The 26,989-nt window shown below is 35.7% G+C and overlaps 2 protein-coding genes across 4 annotated transcripts; one reads left to right on the top strand and one right to left on the bottom strand.

The window, feature by feature from the left end:
* Positions 1–6,560: 6,560 nt before the first annotated feature.
* LOC123887519 lies at positions 6,561–10,946 on the bottom strand. 2 transcript variants are annotated; one of them, XM_045936846.1, is made up of 7 exons: positions 10,611–10,946; positions 8,611–8,872; positions 7,817–7,981; positions 7,626–7,730; positions 7,190–7,259; positions 6,995–7,090; positions 6,561–6,892 (listed from the first exon to the last, which is right to left on the bottom strand). In XM_045936846.1, exons 3-7 carry the CDS (start codon positions 7,960–7,962, stop codon positions 6,779–6,781), a joined length of 531 nt encoding a protein of 176 aa, XP_045792802.1. In that variant the 5' UTR covers positions 7,963–7,981; positions 8,611–8,872; positions 10,611–10,946; the 3' UTR covers positions 6,561–6,778. The 2 variants fall into 2 exon arrangements, with proteins under 2 accessions (XP_045792802.1, XP_045792801.1); XM_045936845.1 differs by lacking the exons at positions 8,611–8,872; positions 10,611–10,946 and adding an exon at positions 8,066–8,248.
* A 7,726-nt stretch (positions 10,947–18,672) lies between these two features.
* Positions 18,673–21,032, top strand: LOC123884975 (L10-interacting MYB domain-containing protein-like). 2 transcript variants are annotated; one of them, XM_045934215.1, is made up of 3 exons: positions 18,673–18,827; positions 19,734–20,082; positions 20,165–21,032. In XM_045934215.1, exons 2-3 carry the CDS (start codon positions 19,738–19,740, stop codon positions 20,831–20,833), a joined length of 1,014 nt encoding a protein of 337 aa, XP_045790171.1. In that variant the 5' UTR covers positions 18,673–18,827; positions 19,734–19,737; the 3' UTR covers positions 20,834–21,032. The 2 variants fall into 2 exon arrangements, with proteins under 2 accessions (XP_045790171.1, XP_045790172.1); XM_045934216.1 differs by having other exon boundaries at positions 19,664–20,082.
* The last annotated feature ends 5,957 nt before the right edge of the window (positions 21,033–26,989 follow it).

Raw genomic sequence — 26,989 nt, 5'->3', positions numbered from 1 at the left:
TCCTTCAAAATCCTACTCAAACCCTTCATCAAAATCATCTAGCGAAGAAACCAAGTCAGATTCCACCATTCCCACTCAACCTCAAACTAAAAAGGGAAAAGAGAAAGTTTGTGAAACTTCCTCTAAACCAAAACAGAGAGTTGAAAAGAAAAAATCCCTTAATGACATGTTTCAAGAAGAAACCCCTCTGTTTTCATCAAAATCTGAGGAAAAAGTTTTTCAAGAAAAATGGAGAACCAAGCCAATAGCTCCAGGACGGTTCTTCAACTTTGAAGCTCTTCAATCACATCCTCTTGAGATAAAAGCCTACACTGACTTTCAAGGTTGGTCCTCTTTTCTATCTCTTAGAGAAATCTATTACCCTAGGTTAGTTCAAGCCTTTTACTTTAAGGCTAAGTGTGATCGTGAAAATTGCACCATTAAAACCACTGTTAAGGGAGTAGAATTTGAACTTAACCCTGATGTTATTGCTGATGTCTTTAAAATCCCAAATAATGGATTTATGTCTTATGGAAGAAACTGGTATAGCCTAGCTAAAACCACATTTGAAGAAGTTAGAATCCCTATTTTCACTTTAGAATCTCCAAAAGACTCTCACAAAACCTCTGACCTAAACTTTTTATCCAAAGTTTTTCATATCATAACTCAAGGAAGTGTTTTGCCAAGACAAGGAAAATATGCTGAGCTAGATGATAATGAACTCATGGTCATTCATCACCTGTTTGAAAGGAAAAAGCTAAACCTTCTATTCCTAATGATCAATTTTATGATGGATATAGCTAATAGGAATAACAAAAAAATTTGTGTCTCGTATGGCATGGCTTTAACCAAAATCTTTGATCATTTCAAAGTACCTTTTGAGGGGGAAATTGCTGAAACTGAACACAAGAAGTTTTCCTTAAAAAACCTCAAACACTTCAAGAATGAACCTATCTCCCAAGCTCCTGTAAAGGTTTACACTAGAGCCAAGAGAAAAAGGAATGAGCAGTATGATGACACTGCACAATCTCAACAAATACCTGAACCTTTTGTTGAAGATGAACTTGTTTCAAATCCACCTTTTGCGCCACACTCTGTTGAAACAGAAATTCCTCAAAATGAGGCTTTTATTTCTCCATCCTCATCACAAATGCTAGGTCCTAGAGCTGAGATTAACTTGAACATCCCTCTAGCCTATCCACAAAATGAATCACCAATTGCAGCTGCACCTCAACCCGAGCCACAGCCACAAATTGCTCCAAATTTAGCAGTCAATCAAATTGTGAACCAACCTAACCCTGACTCTGTGTTAAACCATCTCACCTCCTCATCCACTAGTAGTGCTCCATTATTTTCTTCTCCACCAAGCTTCAACCTTTCACCTATGTTAAATGAAAGCTTTAACAGTCACTTCTTCAACTTTTCACCACCTCAGAATCCTTTTTCTCAATCTTTCTTCACCCAAAACATTTCCATTCTTTCACCCACTTTGAATCTCCCAAACATTTCAAACTTCAATGCTGGACCATCAAATGCTGCACCTAGGCCTCCACCACAATTACCAAGATCCAAAGTTGAGAGAACCACTTCCAAAACTAGGAGTGATGTGAAAAAATTGTTCCAAGCTATGCAACTCCTTGACTCTCATCTAACTTATAACACCCTTGAAAATTCCATCATGAGAGATTGGATTTCTAATGTTTTCTGTGAAAGGTTCAACCTTCCAAAACCTCCACTCAATCCATATCCAATCCCTGTTCATGTCATGCCTCAACCTTCAACATCATCATCATCAGATGGCTCATCACCATCAAGGCCTGCTCCTTAGATCACTTTTTGATGTGACAAAGGGGGAGAAAAGAAAAGAACACAGCTGAAGCTGCAGATGCTGGCACAACACAAAGCGCGCACATTTTGTTCTGTTCTGTTTTTAACTTATTTTGCTTTAAGCTATGTAATGTTAAAAGACTATGTTTTGTGATGCATTTTCATATGTATGTTGAACTAATGCGCCAGTATGTTATGCTATGATAGCATGCATCTGTAAGTTTTATTTTGAAATGATATTTTGAAAAACTTTTGCTGCAATGAAATGAATGCTTATGTTATTATGTCAGCAGGTTTATGAATCATTATTTTGATCACAGGAAAAAACAAAGCTATGCTTTGAGAAATTATGCAGTTGAGAGATATCTCAAAATTTTATCATGATCTCTTTTTTTTTCTGTCAAGAGACAGTTTCAGGATTCATGATTGAAATATGTGATAAATTTCATATTGTTTGATTCTCTGAAACATGCTAAGTTTTTAATCCATGATATGTTTCTGCATTGAAGGCAGGTAAAAGATATTCAACCAAGAGGATAAGTAATGCTCTAATCAAAACATACAAATGTTTTTGAAAATATCCTTAAAAACTCTGATATGAAACTCATTCAAATTTTGAGCAAAACCATCATAACCATAAACATTCACTTTGGTAAAAGAATGACTTGTTAAAATTTGTCATATTATTTTTAATCAAAGTTTAAACTCAATTTGCTATTGAAAATAGAATGCTTAAATTGAGGGGGAGTTATTGACAAATCAAATGCAAAAGATTATCAAAATCTTTTATCAAAAACTCAAAATCAAAATTAAGTTAAATGTTTGTCATCATCAAAAAGGGGGAGATTGTTGAGGACAAAATCCTTATTTGATGTTTTAAAGATAACAAACTGTTGGTGTAAGCCCTAGAGGCCAATTATTTATAATTGCATGATACTTGTATTGGACAATTTACTTATTAAATAAAGGCTTTTCTTTATTATGTTTATGTGTTAAATAATAATAGAGTCCCTAGAATAGTAAGTTCATTGAATGGAACGTTAAGTGTGACTTAATCGTAAGAATCCATTACACATGAGAACACTATTCTTAAAACATCCGTAGTCGAGCTTTACTGTGAATTGGGATAACATCAAAACATAGAGACTATTATGTTGGTAGACTGATGATCACATCTCACGGATCATAGATAAAGAGTTATCAAGTCTTCACATAGATATAAATATTAAGAGTAATATTTATATCGGATTGACCCACCATGAGAATACTACATAGTATGTTATGAAATGTCATAAGATATTCTCATAGTGATAAGTGGTGTATTCCACCGTTCGACCTGAAACCACTATGTTCCCTAGATGTAGGAGTGTAGTACTTTGTCGCCATTCAAAGTTATCCGTAACAGGATGACTATAAAGTTGGTTGATGGGTATTCCACGAATCATGCTAAGGGACATGAGTGACCTAGATGGAATTTACCCCTCCTACATAACAGGAGATATGTCTATGGGCCCAATATTGAACTTAACAAGGGTGACGTACTATGTCTTGTGTTCAATATAGACATAAGGGTAAAAGGGTAATTATACACATGAGTTTTATCACGGAAAGGTTTGTCAGATCACGTGACATTCTTGTGACTTGGGTAGCAGTGATGTGTTGCTAGATACCGCTCACTGTTTATAATATTAAGATTAATATTATTGCCAACGTCATAAGAACCTACAGGGTCACACACATAAGGACAGTCGATATGGAAGAAATAAGTAAGACTTATTTTGAGGGTGCGATTAGTGAAAAACAGTTTTGGGCTTAAGAAGACCAAACACCGTTTGACCCAACTGACCACACAAGAAACTCTATAAATAGAAGCTTGTGTAGTTCAGTTTTTTTTTGCTTTTTCACAATTCGTTTTCAGAGAAACCCTAAAACTCTGAAACCCTAACCGCACTTCCTAAGCCTTCATCTTGTAGCAGCTAGCACTGAAAGTTGAAGACCTGTTCGTGTGGACTAGCTAGAGGTGCTGCCGTCGTGTGGTGCTTGTGATCAATAAGAGAAGCAAAGAGTTTGCCGTTTCAGTTCTACAAAGGTATAACGTTTAACCCTGATCATGCCCATTCGCAAGGATTCAGTGAAGGAAATTTTAATTCCGCTGCGTTTTAATCTCTTTTATACACGCTATTTTCCTTCAGTGGTATCAGAGCCACTTGTGAAACCTTGAATCGGTTTTGTTGTTATTTACAGTTTTATTAATATGATCAGAATCGGTATTAATAATAATAATAATAATAACAAAGATTAATAAAATTTGAATGATCAATCTTAACATATATGTGATATATGGTATAATTCTGATACGACATCAGTGTATGTGATATACTGATAGTATCATTCGATGAAAGTTTTAAGTGATTGTCGTGAGCATGGATGATTGTGAGCGTGAGCTTCGGAACCGATAACTGGTGAAGCATCATATACCCAATCGTCTGTGATGAACAAAATCCTGAAACGTTTTGATGAATGGTCGTTGTATTAGGGTTTATAACAATACAAGTGTTGTGTTGTTATATAAACAGAACATATTGTTCATTGAAAGTTTTAAGTGATTGTCGTGAGCATGGATGATTGTGAGCGTGAGCTTCGGAACCGATAACTGGTGAAGCATTATATATCCAATCGTCTGTGATGAACAAAATCCTGAAACGTTTTGATGAATGATTACTGTATTAGGGTTTGTAACAATACAAGGGTTGTGTTGTTATACAAACAGAGTACGGCTAGGGTTTATATCTGAAGCATCAAGTGTTGGTGCGATTAGGATTCACTGATGAAGTGTTCATCGGTCAGCGGAACCCCCGACTAACTCTGCGTAAGGTGATCAATCATGGTATTTTATTAATGGGACTAATTTAATAATAATAAATTATGTGTTTATTGTTATTAAAGTTGCATGATGAATGGTTATGGCCTTAGTTCTTCTTTTCGTTTTATCTTTTACAATTGTAGATCACCATGTCAAACACCAATACTTCGAACAACATTTTGCGAAGCATTCTTGACAAAGAGAAATTGTCTGGGACAAATTTTCTTGATTGGCATCGTAACTTGAGGATAGTCCTCATGCACGAGAAAAAGTTTTATGCTATTGAGGAACCCCAACCTAACCCTGAGGATGAACCTGCGGCCAATGCTCCTAAGGCTCAAAGGGATGCTTATCAGAAGCGTCTTGATGATGCCATGGATGCAAAGTGCCTCATGCTGGCTACCATGACCTCTGAGCTTCAGAAGCAACATGAGGACATGTATGCGTTCGATATGATCGAACACTTGAAGACGCTCTACCAAGAGCAAGCCAGGATTGAGAGGTTTGAGGTTTCCAAAGCCCTGTTTTCAGCCAAGCTATCTGAGGGATCTCTAGTAAGTCCACATGTGCTCAAGATGATTGGGTACGTGGGGAACTTAGAAAAATTGGGATTTCCACTCGAAAATGAGCTTGCAACTGATCTGATCCTGCAATCGTTGCCGGAGAGTTTTAATCAGTTTGTTCTGAACTTCACCATGTCGGACATGGAGAAGACTCTGCCACAACTGCTAGGCATGTTGAGGCAAGCTGAGCAGAACATGAAAACAAAAGGGAAGTCCAGCCATGTTCTTATGATTGGCAATGGAAACAAAGGGAAGGGCAACAAAGGGAAGGGAGGCAAAGGGAAGGGCAAGGAAGTTGCCAAACCCAAACCTACCCCTCAAGCTTTGAAGCCCACTGGGGAGTTGCAAAGGAGGGTAGGTGCTTCCACTGTAACAGGACTGGACATTGGAAGAGGAACTGCCCAAAATACCTGGAAGATAAAAAGAATGGAGTAGAGAGCTCCAATTCAGCAGGTATCTTTGTTATTGAAATTAATTTATCTACTTCTTCTACATGGGTATTAGATACCGGATGTGGTTCTCACATTTGTACTAATGTGCAGGGGCTGCAAAGGAGTAGAGGATTGGCTAAAGGTGAAGTCGACCTACGAGTGGGAAATGGAGTAAGAGTTGCCGCATTAGCTGTAGGAGTTTATGCTTTAACTTTACCTACACTAGTGGAAAAAACGCTTTTTAAGTCGGTTAAAATTGACTTTTTAAGTCGGTTCCGCGTCTGACTTAAGAAAAGCCGACATAAGAAGTATTGACGTCTTAAGTCAGATTTGGAACTGACTTAAAAAATACTTCTTAGGTCTGTTAGAATCCACCTCTTAAGTCGTATTTGACCTGACTTAAAAAGTACTTCTTAGGTCTGTTAGAATCCACTTCTTAAGTCAGCTAAGTACCTGACTTAAAAAGTACATCTTAGGTCTGTTAGAATCCACCTCTTAAGTCGTATTTGACCTGACTTAAAAAGTACTTCTTAGGTCTGTTAGAATCCACTTCTTAAGTCAGATAAGTACCTGACTTAAAAAGTACATCTTAGGTCTGTTAGAATCTACTTCTTAAGACGGTTCCGAGCCTGATCTAATAATTACAGTCATAAGATGTATGGACTTCTTAAGTCCGATTTTGTACCCGACTTAAGAAGTTCTTTATTAAGTCGGATATAATCAACCGACCTAAAAAGTTGATTATTTTTTTTTTTACGTTGGATTTTTTTTTTCTACGCATGCTTTTTTTCTTGTGAATTTTTTTTTTAAGCAGTTTTTTTTTTTGTAATGACACTTTTATTTGGGTGGCACATATAGCATACACTGCTTGCAAAATATATAATAATAATAAAACCATAGAAGAAAATATTGTCATATAAAATTAAAACATCATTGTAATCAAAATAGGTACATTGCGCTTTGCACTAAAATGCAAACTCAACAGATATAACACTAGTCTTATAAAAAAAGCATAAACAAGAGTAACTACTTGGGTGAAACAACGTACTTATCAAAATACAATCAAAAGTAGGAACCTTAATGACTATAGCCAACATCCAACACAGAATTGCACCCTAATTCATATCATTGTCCGCACTTACTTCAATATGTTCCAATATCATGTTTCCACAGCGTTCTTGAACATTTTTAACTTCATCTTTTTGAAATGGCTTTGAATCCCGAAATATCTGAATAAATAAAAGTTGACATAACATTAAATTATTATATCAACATAAAAAATATAGTCCTAATTAATTGATACAACTTGTTAAAATAACTCTATTACTTACCTGTGTCCATGAACAAACAATAGTAGCAGATATAATGTTCAACATGTGAATCATGATGTAATAGCCACACTCATAACTAGCTTGTTGCTTTTGACTCTAAAATATAATATGATCAAATGTGAATGTCGACTAGTCTGTAATTATTATTCAAAAACTGTTATATATTTTCATTTAAATAGAAAGTTAACAACTTACGGTGGGAAAGAACCATTCTACTTTCTTTTGCTTTCTCGCACGTTGTAACTTATTATAAGCTCCCAAAGCTCTACAAAAAATTTTAGAGTCAGCAAAATATATTATTAATAGATATCCAAATGCACAAGTAATGCTCATGGACTAAAAGGTACAAAACCAGAACTGCAAACACAGTACATGGCAAAAATAACAAATCCTAAACTAACAGACACAAAGCCTACATCCATGGACTAAAAACATCTACAAACAATGACAATCCCTAAACCAAAATAAATCAAATTGCCTAGGCAACAAGAGGAAATACAATAAACTAACAGAAGAAAAACAAATGCAGGCTTCCTCACTCATAGATTTGTAGCATTAAGAAATATTCGTTAGATTTGTATAATAAAACATATCACATAGTTTATGTACGGTATATAATTTGAATACTTACGTTTCAACTATGTCACAGATTTTTTTATCCGGCTTCTTTCCCAATGAACATAGAAAGACTACTTCAAGCTTCGTAGGATTAATAATGAGCAATTGCCAATGATGACTACAAGGGCAACATACAATTTAATGTGTTAAATTAATTTATATCAATTATAAGTGATTGACTTTATCAAGAAAAAAAATTCTTACTTGTTTAAATAAGGAGCAATGTAACATTCTTTTTTATCATCACACATCTTCTTTTGTATGTAGGACTGAACACTACCACGCTCATTTTGACTATGAGTGAATTGCGGATCAATAAATCCATAAACGTTATTGTTGCCCAATTCCATACAACGACGATGAAGATATCTACAACATATTAAAAGTTATTTACATTATAAATGAAATTAAGTTAATCATAAATTAATAAATTTAAAAATAAAATATACTTACATAAGCCACACTTGTAAAATACTGATCCCTAATTCTTTTGTACCCATACACAAGTCTACAATATCTTCCCTTGGGAGCTCAATAAAGGCATTTGTCCCACCGAATTCAACATTAAACTTCAAAGTTTGATCTATATACATTGCCTTTGTCCCAGGTATAGCTTTGTATTAAAATTTAAAATACCTACATTTATCTTTACATACTTCATTACCTAGTAGGTCAGTACTGTTTAAAAACATATAAATTGAATTGTGACTGACAGTTCACAAATTGAAGCGAACTGAAGCGATTCGGTTTGGTTAAGTTTGTGAACTATCCGTCGCAATTCAATTCTTTTTTTGTGTGGTTCAATTCAATCAGTTCACAAAGAAGAAGTTTAATTTGAAAAAATACAATTAGGTTTTCTATAAAGGTAGTTTTGGGTTGGAACCACAAAAACCAAACCTTTATATTAGTTCAGTATGGGATAACCGTTAACAAATCAATTCAGTTTTACCCAATTGTTATAACTGTTCATAAACAATAGCAATGAGAAATAGAATTACCTTTAATGGGCTGGCGGAGAATCCACGAGAGAAGAGGCTGATTTGGAACCGAGAGAGATAGAGAGAATCGTTGTGCAGCGGAGAAGAAGAGAAGGTCACGCGAGAGAGGTGAAGTGGTGGAAAAGAAAGGCTGGAACGCTTGAAGGGTGTAGCAGAGAAGTGAAGAGTTTAGCAAAAGTTTGAAGGGTCTTGCAGAGAAGAGAAGTGAAGAAAGGCTTATATGCTGAAACGTGTTGTTAGCAAACAAAGTGAAACCTGTAACCTGTTGAGTAATAATATATGATTAATTTTTATCTATTTTATAAAAGATAATTTAATTTGGCTTAAATATCTCAACTAAGTTTTGTTAGTTTTATTTCATGTTACCTTATGTTTATCTTTCTTTTTTTTTTTTTTTTCGATTTTGCATCTGTCAACAAACTATAAATAATTCAATTAAGTGTTTTCTGTCAATTATACTCTTAGTCAATTTGTTTTTTTCTTTTAAAAAAACTTTATTCTTTTTAATAAAACTAATTAATGTTATATATTTAAAAAAACTAAAGTTTGTTTTTTTTTTCTTTTCAAATTCTTTTAAAATAAAACTTTTATCTTTTGTCTCCGTGAGCTTAACTCAGTTGGTAGAGACATCGCACTATATATGCGGGAGCCCGGGTTCGAATCCGACACTCCACTTATTCACATATAAGGTGAATTTTCTAGCTAATAGGCTACTTGACAAAAAAAAAATCTTTTATCTTTTTTTCACAAAATAATTAATGTTGTATATTTAAAAAACAAAAGTTTGTTATTTTTTACATATAATAATAATTCCATGAAGAGTTAGAAGTCTATAAATAAGATGAGTAGTAATTGTTAAAAATTCGAAGGGCAAAGTAAAAGAAAAAAAATATAAGACTCCATGAACGTTCAAAAGGAAGAAAGAGTTGAAGACTCGTTGGAACTGCTAATGGGAGGTGAAGAGGGAGAAATAGTTGAAGACTCGTTTGACAAGATACGCGAACAAGATGACAATGAAGAAGAAGTTTCATCAAGGGTATCCATTAATATTCAAAAGGAAGAAAGAGTAGAAGACTCATTGGAACTGCTGATGGAACAAATAGTTGAAGACTCATTTGACAAGATACAAGAACTAGATGACAATGAAGAAGAAGTTTCATCAAGGTATCCATTAATATTCAAAAGGAAGAAAGAGTAAAAGACTCATTGGAACTGCTGATGGAACAAATAGTTGAAGACTCATTTGACAAGATACAAGAACAAGATGACAATGAAGAAGTATCTTCCAAACATATTGAGATTCAACAAGAGATTAGAGAGTTGTTACATATCTGGCTTCCTAAATTTTATTGAAAATTTTGTTACTTTTTATTTTGAATTAACGTTTGTGTCTAGAACTTCATTAACTTAATTTTTTATTCCTTTTTCCTCTTAGGCAACTCACTTTGATAGCAAATCTATGAATCACAAAAAAATTGTTATACTAATTATGCGAAAATCCATATTATAGTTAGATATTAAAAATCCTATTCATGTGAATAATTTGGACAAGCATAACTTAGAGGGCAAAAATCATAACCCCGGACTAACAGATTACATGACATATGATTAGGGTGAAAGTGATATCACTATTATCTTTCGCAGTTAATTAAAAACCATATCCTCTCTACATACTAACTAGTAACTACTATATTTCACAAGTAATTAACCAAAAACCAGTAAATCTAAAACCAAAATCCAGAAAGTATAAACAATTATCAACAAATAGAAACCTTACACAAAAAACATCAAAGTGCCTATTCAAATATGACTAAATCTTGTGGTTGAGATTGAGCGAAATATGACAAAATTGCAAGTAAAAATCAGAAAAATTAACATCAATATTAAACTTCTAACTGAGCCAAAAACAGAGGAGAAAATTGGTTTGGGATGAAAGACCAAGTTAGGGTTTTGGCACAATTTAGAAAAATCCCAATCTAAAGTTGAAAGAAAAGACTTACGAAATAAGAAGCTGAGGCTTGTTGGCATGGCTCCATGAGACATTGAGATGCGTGGAGACAAAAAGATGCATAAGGTACTTCCTTCACCGGCCGTTTTGGCCGGAGACAAAGAAAGCAAATTGAAGTTTCCTTTAGTAGTTGCGTTTGCCAGAGATATCGAGAGAATGAGCAGGGAGACTCCGCCGAAGAAAAGGAGTTCGAATGTGTGAGATATTGGTGTCGCGGATAAAGGGGGGTCGTGGAAGGAAGTTAATCGCTTATGGAGGAGCTCGCTGATAGACGTTGTTCACAGAGGGTGGATTTGAGAGTCTAGAACAGTGAGAAGAATGAGAGGATTTTTTTTTTTTGGTAAAGAGGATTTGTTTTTTATGTTAAGGAGGTGAGTTCGATTCTCATATGCCACATTATAATTTAATTTATTATTAAAAATAAAGATACTTCTTAGGTCAGTTAAGCGCCACCTGACTTAACAAAAGAGGTTTCTTAAGTCAGCTGACCGACTCCTGACTTAACAAGAAGGTTTTATAAATTAATGAATTTTATTTGAATTTAATATTATTTTTTTAATCTCTATTACGTCGGTTGATGAAAGAACCGACCTAAAAAAGTTTAGCGTATTTACGGAGTTGCCACCGCACGTGTTCTTAAGTCAGGTGGCAACGCTAACCGACCTAAGAAGTTTTCTATAAAGTGTTTTTTCCACTAGTGCTAGTGGACTAATAATACAGTTAGAGAACTGTTTTTATGTACCTGCCATTAGCAGGAATATTATTTCTGTTTCTTGTTTGGATAAACTTGGTTTTTCATTCATAATAAAGAACAATTGTTGCTCCATTTATATGAATGATATCTTTTATGCCAATGCACGAATGAGTAATGGGTTATATATTCTTGACCTTGAAATGCCAATTTATAACATCGATACTAAACGGATAAAACGAAATGAGTTAAATCCTACTTACCTTTGGCATTGTCGCTTAGGCCATATAAGCGAGAAACGTATTTCCAAGCTCCATAAAGATGGGCTCTTGGATCCATTTGATTATGAATCATTTGAAGAATGCAGATCTTGCTTAATGGGGAAAATGACAAAGGCCCCATTCACTGGTAAAGGTGAAAGGGCAAATGATCTGTTGGTTCTCAAACATACTGATGTGTGTGGACCATTTAACACACCTGCCAGAGGAGGTTTTCAGTACTTCATCACATTTACTGATGACTACAGTAGATATAGGTATGTATACCTAATGAAGCATAAGTCGGAATCCTTTGAAAAGTTCAAAGAATTTAAAAATGAAGTACAAAACCAACTATAGGAAAGAAAATCAAAACCCTTCGATCAGATCGAGGAGGTGAGTATTTAAGCCTAGAGTTTGATGACCATCTAAAAGAGTGTGGGATCTTATCCCAACTCACTCCTCCTGGAACACCACAATGGAATGGTGTGTCTGAGAGAAGAAACCGAACCTTGTTGGACATGGTGCCGTCTATGATGAGTCACGCTGATCTTCCAAACTCCTTTTGGGGACACGCCCTATTAACAGTAGCTTATACACTTAACCGTGTTCCTTCTAAAACGGTTGAACAGACACCATATGAGATGTGGAGTGGCAAGAAACCACATATGTCTTACTTAAAGATTTGGGGTTGCGAAGTTTATGTAAGACGCCAAATTTCTACTAAACTTGAACCTAAATCTGACAAGTGTTTCTTTGTGGGATATCCTAAAGAGACAAAAGGATATTACTTCTACAATCCTTCCGAGGGCAAAGTGTTTGTCGCTAGGACAGGAGTATTCATAGAAAAGGATTTTGTTTCCAAAGGAATCAGTGGGAGGAAAGTAGATCTTGAAGAAATTCATGATCCACAAAGTAATGACACACCAATGGAGGAACAAGAGCAGGATGCACAAGAGGTTGTGACAGAGAGTCCTACTCAAGTAACACAAGAACCGCGTAGGTCTAACAGGATACGTCAAGAACCTGAAAGATATGGATATTTCATATCGGAGCAAGGTGATGTATTACTCATGGATCAAGATGAGCCTGTGACTTACCAAGAGGCAATTACTGGCCCTGAATCTGAGAAGTGGCTAGAAGCCATGAAATCTGAAATGGATTCCATGTACACAAATCAAGTTTGGAACTTGGTGGAAGCTCCTGATGGGATCAAACCCATAGGATGCAAGTGGATCTTCAAGAAGAAGACTGACATGGATGGAAAGGTACAGACCTACAAAGCTCGATTGGTTGCTAAAGGTTTCAAACAAATTCATGGGGTAGACTATGATGAAACATTTTCACCAGTTGCGATGATCAAATCCATTCAGATCTTACTTGTCATCGCTGCATACTATGATTATGAAATCTGCCAGATGGATGTAAAAACTGCCTTCCTTAATGGGAGTCTCCTTGAGGATGTGTACATGACACAACCTGAAGGCTTTTGCATTCCAGGAGAAGCCAAAAAGATATGCAAATTACATCGATCAATCTACGGATTGAAGCAAGCTTCCAGAAGTTGGAATCTTCGTTTTGATGAAACTGTAAAGCAGTACGGATTCATTCAAAATGAAGATGAGCCTTGTGTTTACAAGAAGGTTAGTGGGAGCATAGTCACATTCCTAGTATTATATGTAGATGACATATTACTAATAGGAAACGACATCCCTACCTTGCAACAAGTTAAAACTTGGTTAGGGAATTGCTTTTCTATGAAAGATCTGGGTGAAGCAGCCTATATATTAGGAATAAGAATCTATAGAGATAGATCACAGAAACTGCTTGGCCTAAGCCAGAGTACATACATAGATAAAGTGTTAAGACGCTTTAATATGCATGATTCCAAGAAAGGATTCATTCCTATGCAACATGGCCTATGTCTTTCAAAGACACAGTTTCCTTCATCTAAGGAAGAAAGGGACCGCATGAGTAAGATCCCTTATGCATCGGCTATATGATCTATCATGTATGCCATGATATGTACTCGACCAGATGTTTCATATGCCTTAAGCGCAACAAGCCGTTATCAGTCTGATCCTGGTGAGGCTCATTGGGTGGCTGTCAAGAACATCCTTAAATACTTAAGGAGGACTAAAGACTCATTCCTAATATATGGAGGCCAAGAAGAGCTAAATGTAATTGGTTACACTGATGCTAGCTTCCAAACAGATAGGGATGACTTTAGGTCGCAATCAGGCTATGTGTTTTGCATAAATGGTGGCGCTGTGAGCTGGAAGAGTTCAAAGCAAGATACAGTTGCTGATTCTACAACCGAAGCTGAGTACATTGCTGCATCAAATGCAGCAAAGGAAGCTGTTTGGATAAAGAAGTTCATTACTGAACTTGACATATTCCCTAGCATTGTGGATCCCATTGAATTATTTTGTGACAACAATGGTGCAATCGCACAAGCTAAGGAACCTAGATCTCACCAAAAGTCCAAACACATACTCAGGCGCTATCATCTTATTCGAGAAATAATTGATAGAGGAGATGTGAAGATATGCAGAGTACCAACACTTGACAATGTTGCTGATCCACTTACAAAGCCTCTTGCTCAGCCGAAGCATGAGGGCCACACTAGGGGCATAGGTATTAGGAGTATGCCTGATTGGCTCTAGTGCTAGTGGGAGATTGTTGGTGTAAGCCCTAGAGGCCAATTATTTATAATTGCATGATACTTATATTGGACAATTTACTTATTAAATAAAGGCTTTTCTTTATTATGTTTATGTGTTAAATAATAATAGAGTCCCTAGAATAGTAAGTTCATTGAATGGAACGTTAAGTGTGACTTAATCGTAAGAATCCATTACACATGAGAACACTATTCTTAAAACATCCGTAGTCGAGCTTTACTGTGAATTGGGATAACATCAAAACATAGAGACTATTATGTTGGTAGACTGATGATCACATCTCACGGATCATAGATAAAGAGTTATCAAGTCTTCACATAGATATAAATATTAAGAGTAATATTTATATCGGATTGACCCACCATGAGAATACTACATAGTATGTTATGAAATGTCATAAGATATTCTCATAGTGATAAGTGGTGTATTCCACCCTTCGACCTGAAACCACTATATTCCCTAGATGTAGGAGTGTAGTACTTTGTCGCCATTCAAAGTTATCCGTAACAGGATGACTATAAAGTTGGTTGATGGGTATTCCACGAATCATGCTAAGGGACATGAGTGACCTAGATGGAATTTACCCCTCCTACATAACAGGAGATATGTCTATGGGCCCAATATTGAACTTAACAAGGGTGACGTACTATGCCTTGTGTTCAATATAGACATAAGGGTAAAAGGGTAATTATACACATGAGTTTTATCACGTAAAGGTTTGTCAGATCACGTGACATTCTTGTGACTTGGGTAGCAGTGATGTGTTGCTAGATACCGCTCACTGTTTATAATATTTAGATTAATATTATTGTCAACGTCATAAGAACCTACAGGGTCACACACATAAGGACAGTCGATATGGAAGAAATAAGTAAGACTTATTTTGAGGGTGCGATTAGTGAAAAACAGTTTTGGGCTTAAGAAGACCAAACACCGTTTGACCCAACTGACCACACAAGAAACTCTATAAATAGAAGCTTGTGTAGTTCAGTTTTTTTTTGCTTTTTCACAATTCGTTTTCAGAGAAACCCTAAAACTCTGAAACCCTAACCGCACTTCCTAAGCCTTCATCTTGTAGCAGCTAGCACTGAAAGTTGAAGACCTGTTCGTGTGGACTAGCTAGAGGTGCTACCGTCGTGTGGTGCTTGTGATCAATAAGAGAAGCAAAGAGTTTGCCGTTTCAGTTCTACAAAGGTATAACGTTTAACCCTGATCATGCCCATTCGCAAGGATTCAGTGAAGGAAATTTTAATTCCGCTGCGTTTTAATCTCTTTTATACACGCTATTTTCCTTCACAAACATGTTAATTAATTTTAATTATGATTATCTTGTTATCTACTAATGTGTTTTGTGAGAAATGTTTCAACGATAATGATATAATCTGTCAACGGTAACGTTATGGATGAGCAACCAATGGACAAGCAAAACATATAAGCAATGAGTAGAAACAAAAGAAGCATCTTAAAGTCTTGGCTTAAATGATGAAGTGCTTCATAAAGATATTATTCCTTTGCCTCATCAAAAGTGGTAGTATTTTAAGGAAACACTTATGTAAGGAATATGCCAAACATGACATAAATTAAATCATGGGCCATAAAGCCTTTTTGGACTAAAGTGATTAAAAGACCCTTTGGACAAACAAAGGAAGCTTCCATCAATGATTGAAGAAGATTTGAAATTCAAATGAAAGCCACATCATACAATAATGCCTTGGACGAAAATTGGCCAACAAGGTGAAGTCACACCATAAGGCAAGATGTAGCAAGTCTCATTCTCATCAAGGGAACATAGAGGGGACAAGAATCCAACAACATCTATCCTTTGTGAACAAAGGACAATGAGTCACCAAAACAAGTACAATTATTACATGATATTTTTCCCACTTGCATACAAGTTGTCCAACCCTAAATTAGGAAAGATTCCTTCTTATGGACATGTATGGGCCACGTAAATGCAGTGGTTGTCATTGGATTAAAAGTGTAGTGCAGATTGCCATAACGGTAATGTTACTAAAGCAACGATAACACACTATTCACAGCAAAAAGACAGCACAACATTGTGACATGTCAAGTTGGATTTGAAATTCAAATCCCTCTCTCATACGCTCCTCCAAGGTTATATTTGCCTATAAATACAATGGAGCTACATGAAGGAAAGATTAAGAGTTTGCAAAAAGAATCAAATCATATACTTAGTTGAAGCAAAAATCAACAAGTCATGAACTCTTCAAAAGCAAAGCAAATCATCAAAGTTATATCATAAATTTGTGAAAAACAAATAGACAAAGCTTACTATTATCAATCTCTCACTTGAGTTGATTTAACCCATATTCCCCACAAATATTGTAACCCTCTCAAGTCTTTCTTTCATGTTAGATTGAGTGTTTGTGAGAAAGTCTTTTCGAGTGAAGAAAAGCATTTTGAGTGAAAGTCTTTTCGAGTGAAGAAAAGCATTTGTGTAAAAGTCTTTTCGAGTGAAGAAAAGCAGATTGTATTGATCCAGTTGTGATCAAGTTTTTGATGTGAAGCAGAAGGTTCTGATCTGAGCATTTTTAGTGGATAATCTCACAAGGACTGTGAGGACTGGACTAGCCCAAGTTGGGTGAACCAGGATAACTTCTGTGTGTTTTTCTCTTGGACTCTAAAATCCTTAAAACATACTAAACTAACTAACTGAGTAATACCAGAGTGCTCTGGACCTTAAACATTTATTTATTCAGCAACTAACTTAATATTTATATTGTTCAGTTATATTTTATTGTTGCTAACTATATTTCTTTTTATATTGTTAATTGTGAACTAACCAATTAAAAGAAATATTGTCTTGAGTTATTTTAAACTAACTTAAAAGATTTTAAAAAGGGTCACAATTCAAACCCCCCCTTTCTTGTGACATTTATTGCTACTTCACATATCATAGATCCACATCATAAACATCGAAAAAGTAAAGATTGAACACTTTTTCTCAAAACTCTCAAGAACACAAAGTTCTTGAGTTTAATCTTTCATAAAATTCGTTTTTAACCATTAAACACGTCCATACATCATGTTAAAAGCATAATAAGCATGTTATGAACCTTAGAATCGATTTCCATTAAAAAAAATCCATTCAAAACTAAAACGAAAATGGGGTGGAGGAAGTTCGGGTGAGGAGAAATCGACATTCTCCTCTTCCGCGAGTCACCCACGATTATGAAACCTACTCTCATACCTGGATTCGAAGAAAACACGAAGATTGATCTTGAATCCCTTCACTTTTCCCTTGCCCTAGCTTCTTGTGCTCTCCCTTCTCTCTAGAACTTCACAAGAACATGAGAAAATGAATTCTCTCTCTATTCCTTGCCCCTAATGGGCGCCCCTCACACACACACAAGGCCCATTGGGCCTCAAGCCCAATTGTTTGGCCCAATTCGCGTTAACACTCACTACTCGCTTAATAACTAAAGTTATTAACTTAATTAAAATGTCACGTCAATAAAACATTTTAACATACAAAAACTAATAATTTGAAAATTGAGTCGTTACAGCGGTCATGGAAGATGTGTGACAAGAAGAACTGAATGGATAGAGTCTATCCTTGATGTGGAGATTGGAGAAGAATCTATGGGGCTATTGTGCGCACTGAAATGGGTGGTGAGCTGATTGATTTTGAAAGAGTAGCGGATAGTCTCTATAGTAGCAAAATCTACGCAATGTAACTTAGGTGATATATTAAAAGATTGTAGAATTATTCTAGTACAAGTTTTGTGAACTCTCATATTAAGTTTATTATGAGACAAACAAATGAAATCGTCTATAGATTTGCTAGGATGACTATATCTCTAACTAGTTTCCATAAATTTATAATATTTCAACATGTACTTTCGATATTATTTCAAATGAAATGAAATAAACCCTTTATTTACTATAAAAAAAATATTTCTTTCATGCACATTCTGTGAGGTCCCACCTGATTAGCCGACTCACTTGACAACATCTTTGACTAGTTTTCATAATTTTATCATATTTTAACATGTATTTTTGATATTATTATTTCAATGAAATGAAATAAACCCTTTACTTCCTATAAAAGAGTATCATATTTACCAATCGTTAGTTGGTTCAGTGGTGATTAATTGGCGCTGAATTTGGTAGAGAGGATCACAGTTCGATCCCCGCAACTGCGATCAGGAGGGGGTTGGAACCACTTGATGTCAGAACTGACCCCGAACCAGATTATACTGGTGGTGAAAAAAAAAGAAAAAAGTATCATATTTGGAGTGTAATTTATTTTTAAATAAATTCAAATTTTAAATTAAATTTGCATATTACTTTGTTCAAAATCGATTTTGACTTTGAGGGAACATTGTTTGGTTTGGCGTTCCCTCCAAATCACGTTGGAGGCAAATAAACAAACAAACATGCTTCTCACCAAAAGCAATCGTGCGTTTAGCGCAATCAGCTTATATAGTACTTATTTCCATTTTCAATCACCATTCATTCATTCATTCTCAAACTCAACCCTAGCCTCTCATATGCTCTTTTTCACTTTCCAGATCCATTCTTCTCCAGCATCCGGGAAGTTGTAGTAACATCAGGTAAACCTCTTCTTCCCTGTCTCTTCATTTTGCAACATCAACAACACTTTAGTTTTCATGTGTTTAATATTGCTGTTTTTTTTTTTTTTTTTTTTTTTTTGCGTTTAATTTTAATATTGTTTAGGGTAAATAGTGTTTTTTAACTTATTGATGTACTGATTAGAGTAAGATACAAGAGTATTATTCAAGGATAGAAATTATTATTATAAAAAAATTGCATGGATTAAAATCGAGTTTCCCTCAAAAGGGTTTGTTGATTGGTCAACTGGTTTGAGCTAAAGGTTAAAGGAGTTGGAGGTTTGGAGTTTAAAACTTGTTGAAAGAGAAAATACTAATCTAAGAACTAATTACTAACTTTAGATAGGGTGGGATGGGTAGCTCAACTGGTTAAGCTAGTTGAGCTAATGGTTAAGGAAGGTCCAGGATTCAAGTCCTGACGAAGGAGAAAAAAAACTAACATATATATTCAAGATAATTATATATGAACGAAAGATAGACGGACAACAAACTGCGCTGCTAAACCTTAATGAAAAATTCATGCAGTAACAATTGTAATAGAGAGAACATGGAAGACAAACTTGGAAGAATGCATTTTCAGAAACAATGTTATCACATTTTCAATTTTTTTGAAAATGCTAGATTTGTTTTCAAAGATTGTAAAAGAAAATGGTGAGAATATATTGGATCGATCTATATTATCGTATGTTTATTAGTTGAAGTAAAAATGAAAACAAAAAGTGTCGAACAAAAACAGACCTTATATTGAAAATAAACCTTTCTCGTATGTCTATATTCTCGTCATTTAGTAAGCAAGTTCTTTTTCTTTCTTGTACAAGGTTGTGCCTTTTGCTAGATGAATATGTTATCTATGTTTACCTAAGGACATGGTTATTTTGGTTTGTTAAGGACAATGAGAATGAGTACCATGATGAAATTGAAGAGGAAAGACATTGTAGATAATGCAGGTGTAAGACCAAAGGCTGTATGGGATATAAAGACAGTTGAATTGTATATCAGACTATGCCTTGATGAAGTCAAAAAGGGAGAACACAATGGAACAAACCTTACTGAGAAAGGTTGGAAATCTGTTTTATCTAACATTAATGAGAAATTAACTGGGAAAGATTATGGAAAGAATCAATTGAAAAACAAGTGGTATAATCTTAAGAGAGATTGGCAAGAATGGTATAAGTTGTTTGCCAACGAGACACTTGTCGGAGGAGATAGCGCAGAGCGGTGGGAGAAAAAACAACTGGTATGGACTTTTAAATGTTAAGTTATATGTTTTGTTATTTCTTTCATGTGATATATCATGTTGATTAGTTATAAATATGCAGGAAAATCCGCAATATGGAAAGTTTAGGCGTAAGGGACTTCGGTGTTACAATGAATTAACTACTTTGTTCAAGGGTATGGTGGCTATTAGACAGGTTGCATTGGCTCCTTCTTTTGGGATGCTACCAAATGGCATAGATGACAGTAACGATGAGTATCGCCTATCCGTTGAGAGTGGTGGTATAGATCTCGAGGAAGGATACGGGGATACTGAAGAATTGGAAGGTATTTGTGCTGGGGTTGGTGCTGTTTTTCGAGATATAAGTTTTAGCTCTTCCTATGGAAATGATAGTGAAATGAGTAGCGTGAAGAGGAAGAGATCTGAATCTTGTGAAAGAATTGAAAAGAAGAAAAATATGAAAATTTCTGATGCAGAAAGGATAGCTGATGCATTGTGTAGAATTGCATCCGCATGTCAGTTGCGTGAAGCGGTTAGAAAGGCATTGATAGTACCCGGGACATCTATTGCTGAAGTGGTTGCCGAGCTTCAACACATAGAGGTAATTGGAAGCGATCTTGATTGGCATTCCCGATGTTGTCAGCTCATGCTGTTTAATCCCGCGAGGGAAATGTTTGTAGCCTTAAAAGGACTTGGAAATGAACAAAGCTTGTTGAATTGGCTTAAATATGCGGCATATACACCTCTGCCATTTATGAAAGAAGTAGATTGATCTCTAATTTTTAATCAGACTTTAAGTGCTTTTGTATTAGCTAACACATTTGATGGCTTCCTTTCTTGTTATGTATTTGCAATGAACCACTTAAGCTTATGTACTTGCTAGTTGAATTTAACAATGTTGATTGAATTGGTTAACCCTTTAGATTTTGCAAGCTTGCTGTGATAGAAACTCAAAACACTGCTTCATGCAATCTTTTTCACAGTACATTTGCAACTTTTGTAACTCAGTTTATTGTGCCTTGTGTTGTCCTAAAATAATTTACTAAAGTATATGTGTGCTTGAATTTTGTACACTGATTATTTCATGTGAGTGAGCTTCTTACATATGAAGCTGAGGTTCAGCATTTCTGTCGGTTGAACTACGATTTGAGAAAACATAACACAATTAAGGATCTCATCCGATGATACACACAATGCATTTATATGGACACCAAAATTTTAGCAATGATAAATCTTAGCTAAGATTGTAAACATTTATGTAGTTCTTTTGTTGCAGATACTTATGTCTCAAGTTCATCTGTGCTTGAAAAATTCTAGCATACTTAAATTTCTATTTTGTGTTTAAATTTAAATTCTTCTGTCATTAAACTTTTGTTATCAAGTCTACTTATGGGATTCATATTATGTGTTTCTAAAATAAAACGTGTTTGGTTCAGATGGAGGAGATGGGAGGTGAGAGAATTATTGTTAATTAAGGATTAACAAACTGTGAGATTTTATTTTGAGGCAAAAATGTGACATTTTCTTAATACCGCTTCCCCCCCCCTCAAAACTTAGTTTCTTTTGTTCATCCACCAAAGATGGGTGACTTTAGGTCAAATATTGTTTTTCCTTTTCATTTAAATAAGTGATTTTCACAAATATTTAGTTTTTCTTTTTCTGATTTCGTCGTCTTAGTGCGACGTTGTGTTGGTCGTCGTCTTGTTGCGGCATTAGTTTGTTGTCCCGTCTTGGTGCGATGTTTGTTCGGTTCAGATTGACAGATTAGATTCGACTCGGTGCATATTCAACAATCAATGAATTTGGCGTCATCAACGTTGCAGACTCGAAGACATGAGTATTCCGAGCACTTCAAGTTCGTCATATTTGTAGACTTTGTCACACTAGGCATTTGGCCGTATATATGCTATTAACGTGGATGTTGTAAGTTTGTTCGCAGATTCATCCTTTTCAGTTTTTAGCGATTTTGAATTGTGTTGTTCGATGTATTCTATCAATTTGAATGAATGTTGTTTTTAGTCAAATAAAATAAAAAATTATAAATATTTGTCTTGTCCTTGATTTGAAGTGCAGCACCTGGCTTGATATTATAGTTTGATTTTTGTCTTAGTTCAAACTTATTACATATTGACAAAAACATTTTAGTAAAAATAACAATCAATTCATAGGAAACTCATTTTAATAAAACTTGTATGTACATTGTTTATTTGTGTCAGTTTCTATAACTTATACCAGATTTCTCACTTGTTTTTTTTTTTGGTATTCATTTTTCACTTGTTTTTATGTATGCATCAATTGCTTCGAGATTGATTTTTCCAAATTGCCACCTTTTCAAAAAAATAATACCAAATTAACACCAATTGAAAATAATGTACCAAACCAACCACCATTTGTGGAAGTAGATAAGGGAAAGTAGTCGGAGAGTCTGTGAGGTAGCTTTGCACGGTCTACAATGATGAATTTGACCGTTTGTGTAGCGTTTTATGAATTTGGGTTTGCTCCATTAACCACTCATCCTTTTGTTTTTCATTTAGGACAGAGACGCATAAGTGAAGATTAGTGAAACTCATTAAAAGTTGACCTTTTAATTTTCACTTGTGTACATCTCTCTTCTAAATGGACAACAAATGGAATGATAGTAAATGGAGCAAACCTAAACCTGTGTTTGATAGGGACTTTGAAATCTAATTATCACGTTTTTGCAAAATGTTTGTTTGTCGATGATAACTTCAAGTCATTACATATCATCGAGAATTGTGGGACTCAAATGGATTACAAACGTTTTCTAAGAGGTTTGACGCTACTGAATATCCAAACCAGGCATCAAACACATAATTTTGGCTAAGTTAAAAAAGACTTGTGTCATCTGACATGAGCACTCTTAAATCTTCAAGATTGATTTTCGTCCTATGACATCCCACATTATTGTATGTAGCACTGTAGTTATGTCGGGCAATTCATGTGATAATGTCAAAGTCATGAGTTAAGCCAAAGAACAAACAACACCATGTGCTTTCCGATAATTGTCATTCTAGAGAACTTCATTCTAGTTTTCATACTTGCACAAATATGATTGACAAATCATGTAAAATCTTCATTTGTCTACTTTAGAATTGGGGGAAAGATACCAAGCTGCCTTAGCCATATCTCGACAAGACAAGCACACCACCAAATTCTTTTGAGAACTGTTTGATTCATTTGGCTTATTCTTCCCCTCTCCACATATCAGAACTTAGGCACAAGCAATCATATCATGTATATCGATCAAAATAAGATACTAAGGAAATGTCGGTATTACCCCCTCATAGCACAACAGTAGTCCACAGATGTTCCTGTTTTAGGACAATTCAAGGTATATAGTGAAAAGATATATAAATGGATTATAAGGACACTTCAAGGTAACGGTAAAAAGTTATATTTCTGTTCAGACTCAAAATCAATTCATTTGCGGTGAAAGCTTAGATTTTCGGCTTCAGCCAAAATCAATTTGGATAGTGTTGGGTGGGTTCACTCCCCAAGTGGGGCCCACACCAATTATAAGAAAAATAAATAAAAAGAAAAGAAAGAATAAAAGGGGAGGTGCAGTGTTAGAAGCTAATGGGCTTGGCCCATGGTGTGCCATGTGACATTGTCACGTGAGAAGGAAAAATGATTTCTTAATCCCTAATTTAAGAAACACATATATATATGTGTGTGGTATATAACACTGTAGCGTGAGTGTTATATAACAACACAACAGTAGCCGTAACGAGACAGAGAGCTTCGGGAGCAGAGAAGAGATTTTCTTGGTTCCAGGTGATAAAGAGTGTGTAGCAAAGTTACTTTGTTTCTGCTAGTAAGTGGTTTCTATCATCTAGCTAGTTTTTACTAGTTGTTTAAATCTCTCTCTAGGTTGTGTTAGTTTACCCACTTGTGTGGAAGTTGAGTTGTTGTTTGATTCCACCTTTAGGTGATGATTATTGGTATTCCTAGTATTTACTAGAAGACTATTGTGTACCCATTATTGATTTATAGTGGAAGATTTATCTGGCTTTGCCCGTGGTTTTTTATTCTCTCACATTGAGAGGATTTTCCACGTAAAATTTCGGTGTCTGATATTTATTTTAACGTTGTTATTATTTTGCTCTGCTTTTGGAATTTTCTGGTTGCCCATTTAATTGCACAGGTGGTTGGGAGAGTTAATTCCGCATTTTAAAGAGACTATTTAGTCTGGTTTCCCCAACAAAGTGGTATCTAGAGCTTTGGTTGATTTGTTTTGTGCAATTTTAAAATGGAGAAAAATTCAGAGCTGAATATGATTAAGCTGAACTCTTCCAATTACACACTTTGGAAGACTCTCATAGAAGATTTGCTATATACAAAAGATTTGTATGATCCCATTGAGGGTGAAAGTGTTAGATCGAAGGATACTTCAGATACTGATTGGAAGAAGATGAATAGAAAAGCAGTGGCTATTATCAGGCAGTGGCTTGATTTAAGTGTGTATCCTCATGTTGAAGCTGAAACGAATGCTCATACAATGTGGAATAAATTGAAAGAATTGTATGAACGGAAGAATGTGCAGAATAAGGCATGTTTGATTCGAAAGCTGGTTAACATGAAGTATAAAGATGGTGAGTCAATGGCAGAGCATATGAGTGTGTTTCAGAACACGGTGAATCAGTTGACAGCTACTGATATTAAGCTGGATGATGAGTTGCAGGCTTTATTATTGCTCAGTTCTTTGCCTGACAACTGGGATGTTCTTGTTGTGACACTGACAAACTCAGCTCCAAGTGGGAAGCTGGTAATGTCTATAGTTAAAGAGAGCATGCTTAATGAAGAGGCTCGAAGAAAAGAGCGTGGTTTGATTGGTTCTCCTACTCAGTCAGAAGCTCTTGTTACAGAGTCACGGGGGAGAAGCCAAAGTAAAAATTTCCATAAGCATGATAAATCTGAGAGGCGCAGCAAGTCAAAAGCCAGAAAAGAATTTACATGTTTTTATTGTAACAGGGAGGGACATATAAAGAAATATTGCAGATTGCTCAAGAGAGATCAACTAAGGGAAAGATACGATGATAGTGAGAATGAAAGTGATAAAGACACTTCTGCAGTTGCACATGATAGTGCTACCGATGTCTACATTATTTGTGATTACGATGATTCCATAAATCTTGCCAGCCATGATTCAACTTGGATTATTGATTCGGGTGCCTCATACCATGTTATTCCTAGGAGCGATTTCTTCTCATCTTATACCATTGGTGACTTTGGTACGGTAAAAATGGGAAATGAGGGAGTTTGTAAAATTGTTGGTATGAGAGATGTTTGGGTTGAAACTAGTATTGGTTGCAAGCTTCAGTTGAAGAATGTTAGACATGTTCCAGATATCCGTCTAAACGTGATTTCAGTCAAAGCCTTAGATATTAAGGGCTATCACACTTACTTTGGTGGTGATGGAATATGTAAGATCACCAAAGGTTCCTTAGTGGTAGCAAAGGAGCAAAGTCCCACGAGTCTTTACAGGATGCCTGTAAAGTTGTGCAAGGAGGAGGTGAACGCAGTTGAAGATGTATCGACTGATTTGTGGCATACACGCCTTGGTCATCTGAGTCAGAAAGGACTCAGCATTCTTGCGAAGAAAAATTTTCTTCCGGTAAAAGGTACACCTTTAAAAACTTGCACTCATTGTTTTTCTGGTAAACAACCTAGAGTTTCCTTTCGTAGTTCTGGTCCTCATAGGAGGCAGAATATTTTAGATTTAATTCACACTGATATTTGCATGATGGATAGTAAATCTCTTGGTGGTGCTTTATATTTTGTTACTTTTATTGATGACCACTCTAGAAAAGTGTGGGCTTTTGTTTTGAAATCTAAAGACCAGGTACTAGGTACTTTTAAGCAATTACATGCAAGTGTTGAAAGAGAAACAGGAAGGAAACTGAAGTGTATTCGAGCAGACAATGGTGGTGAATACAGAGGTCCATTTGAAGAGTATTGCAAAGAGCATGGTATCAAGCTTGAGAAGACAGTTCCAAAGACTCCTCAACACAACGGAATTGCAGAGAGAATGAATCGTACCATTAATGAAAGGGTTAGGTGTATGCTCTCTCATTCAAAGTTGTCGAAAGCCTTTTGGGGTGAAGCAATGAAGACTGCAGTGGATTTGATCAACCTTTCTCCTTCTATTCCACTTGATGGTGATGTTCCAAATAGATTTTGGACAGGGAAAAATGTCTCTTATGGTTATTTGAGAGTGTTTGGCTGCAGAGCTTTTGTTCACATTCCAAGAGATGAAAGATCCAAGCTTGATAAGAAATCAAAGCAGTGTTTGTTCATGGGTTATGGAAATGAACAGTTTGGCTATAGATTGTGGGACCCTGTTAATAAGAAAATTGTTAGAAGCCGAGATGTGAAATTCCTCGAAGACCAGACCATTGAAGACTTTGAGAAAGCTGAGAAACAGAAATCTGATGCTAGAAGTTACATTGATGTTGTGCCCAAACCTCCTAGTGGAACTCTTGTTGATGGGGGAGATGTACAGGTAGATGATGAGAATGTAACTGATGATCACACACATGATCATGATGAGCCAGTTGAAGAGGAGCCTCCTGAGCCATCGGTTGAACCTGAGTTGAGAAGGTCAAGTAGAGAGCGTCATGTTTCTCAGAGATATCCTCCAAAAGATTATGTAACAGTCACTGATAGTGGAGAGACAGATTACTACCAAGAGATTATAACAGATGTTGATAAAGAGAAGTGGTTTGAAGCCATGCAAGAAGAGAGAAGTTCCTTGCATGAGAAAAATACATTCAAGTTGGTGAAATTGCCTAAGGGCAAAAGAGCACGAAAGAAGGCTACCAAGGTAGAACGATCACTCCCCACTTGCGTCGTGAGGGGGAGATTTGTTGGGTGGGTTCACTCCCCAAGTGGGGCCCACACCAATTAT

The sequence above is a fragment of the Trifolium pratense genome, linkage group LG5 (genome assembly GCF_020283565.1).
Source record: "Trifolium pratense cultivar HEN17-A07 linkage group LG5, ARS_RC_1.1, whole genome shotgun sequence".
NCBI lineage: Eukaryota > Viridiplantae > Streptophyta > Magnoliopsida > Fabales > Fabaceae > Trifolium > Trifolium pratense.
Note: the sequence above shows the minus strand (reverse complement) of the source record. Positions and strands in the feature narration are given on the sequence as shown.

Excerpts from the sequence above, each read along its gene's own strand:
- LOC123887519 (XM_045936845.1), bottom strand. The coding sequence starts at position 8,205 with ATGTATATAGATCAAACTTTGAAGTTTAATGTTGAATTCGGTGGGACA. Across the intron at positions 7,731-7,816 it reads ATTGCTCCTTATTTAAACAA|TCATCATTGGCAATTGCTCA; the intron begins GTAAGAATTTTT and ends TTGCCCTTGTAG. Across the intron at positions 7,091-7,189 it reads TAGAATGGTTCTTTCCCACC|AGTCAAAAGCAACAAGCTAG; the intron begins GTAAGTTGTTAA and ends ATTATATTTTAG.
- LOC123884975 (XM_045934215.1), top strand. The coding sequence starts at position 19,738 with ATGAGAATGAGTACCATGATGAAATTGAAGAGGAAAGACATTGTAGAT. Across the intron at positions 20,083-20,164 it reads GGTGGGAGAAAAAACAACTG|GAAAATCCGCAATATGGAAA; the intron begins GTATGGACTTTT and ends ATAAATATGCAG.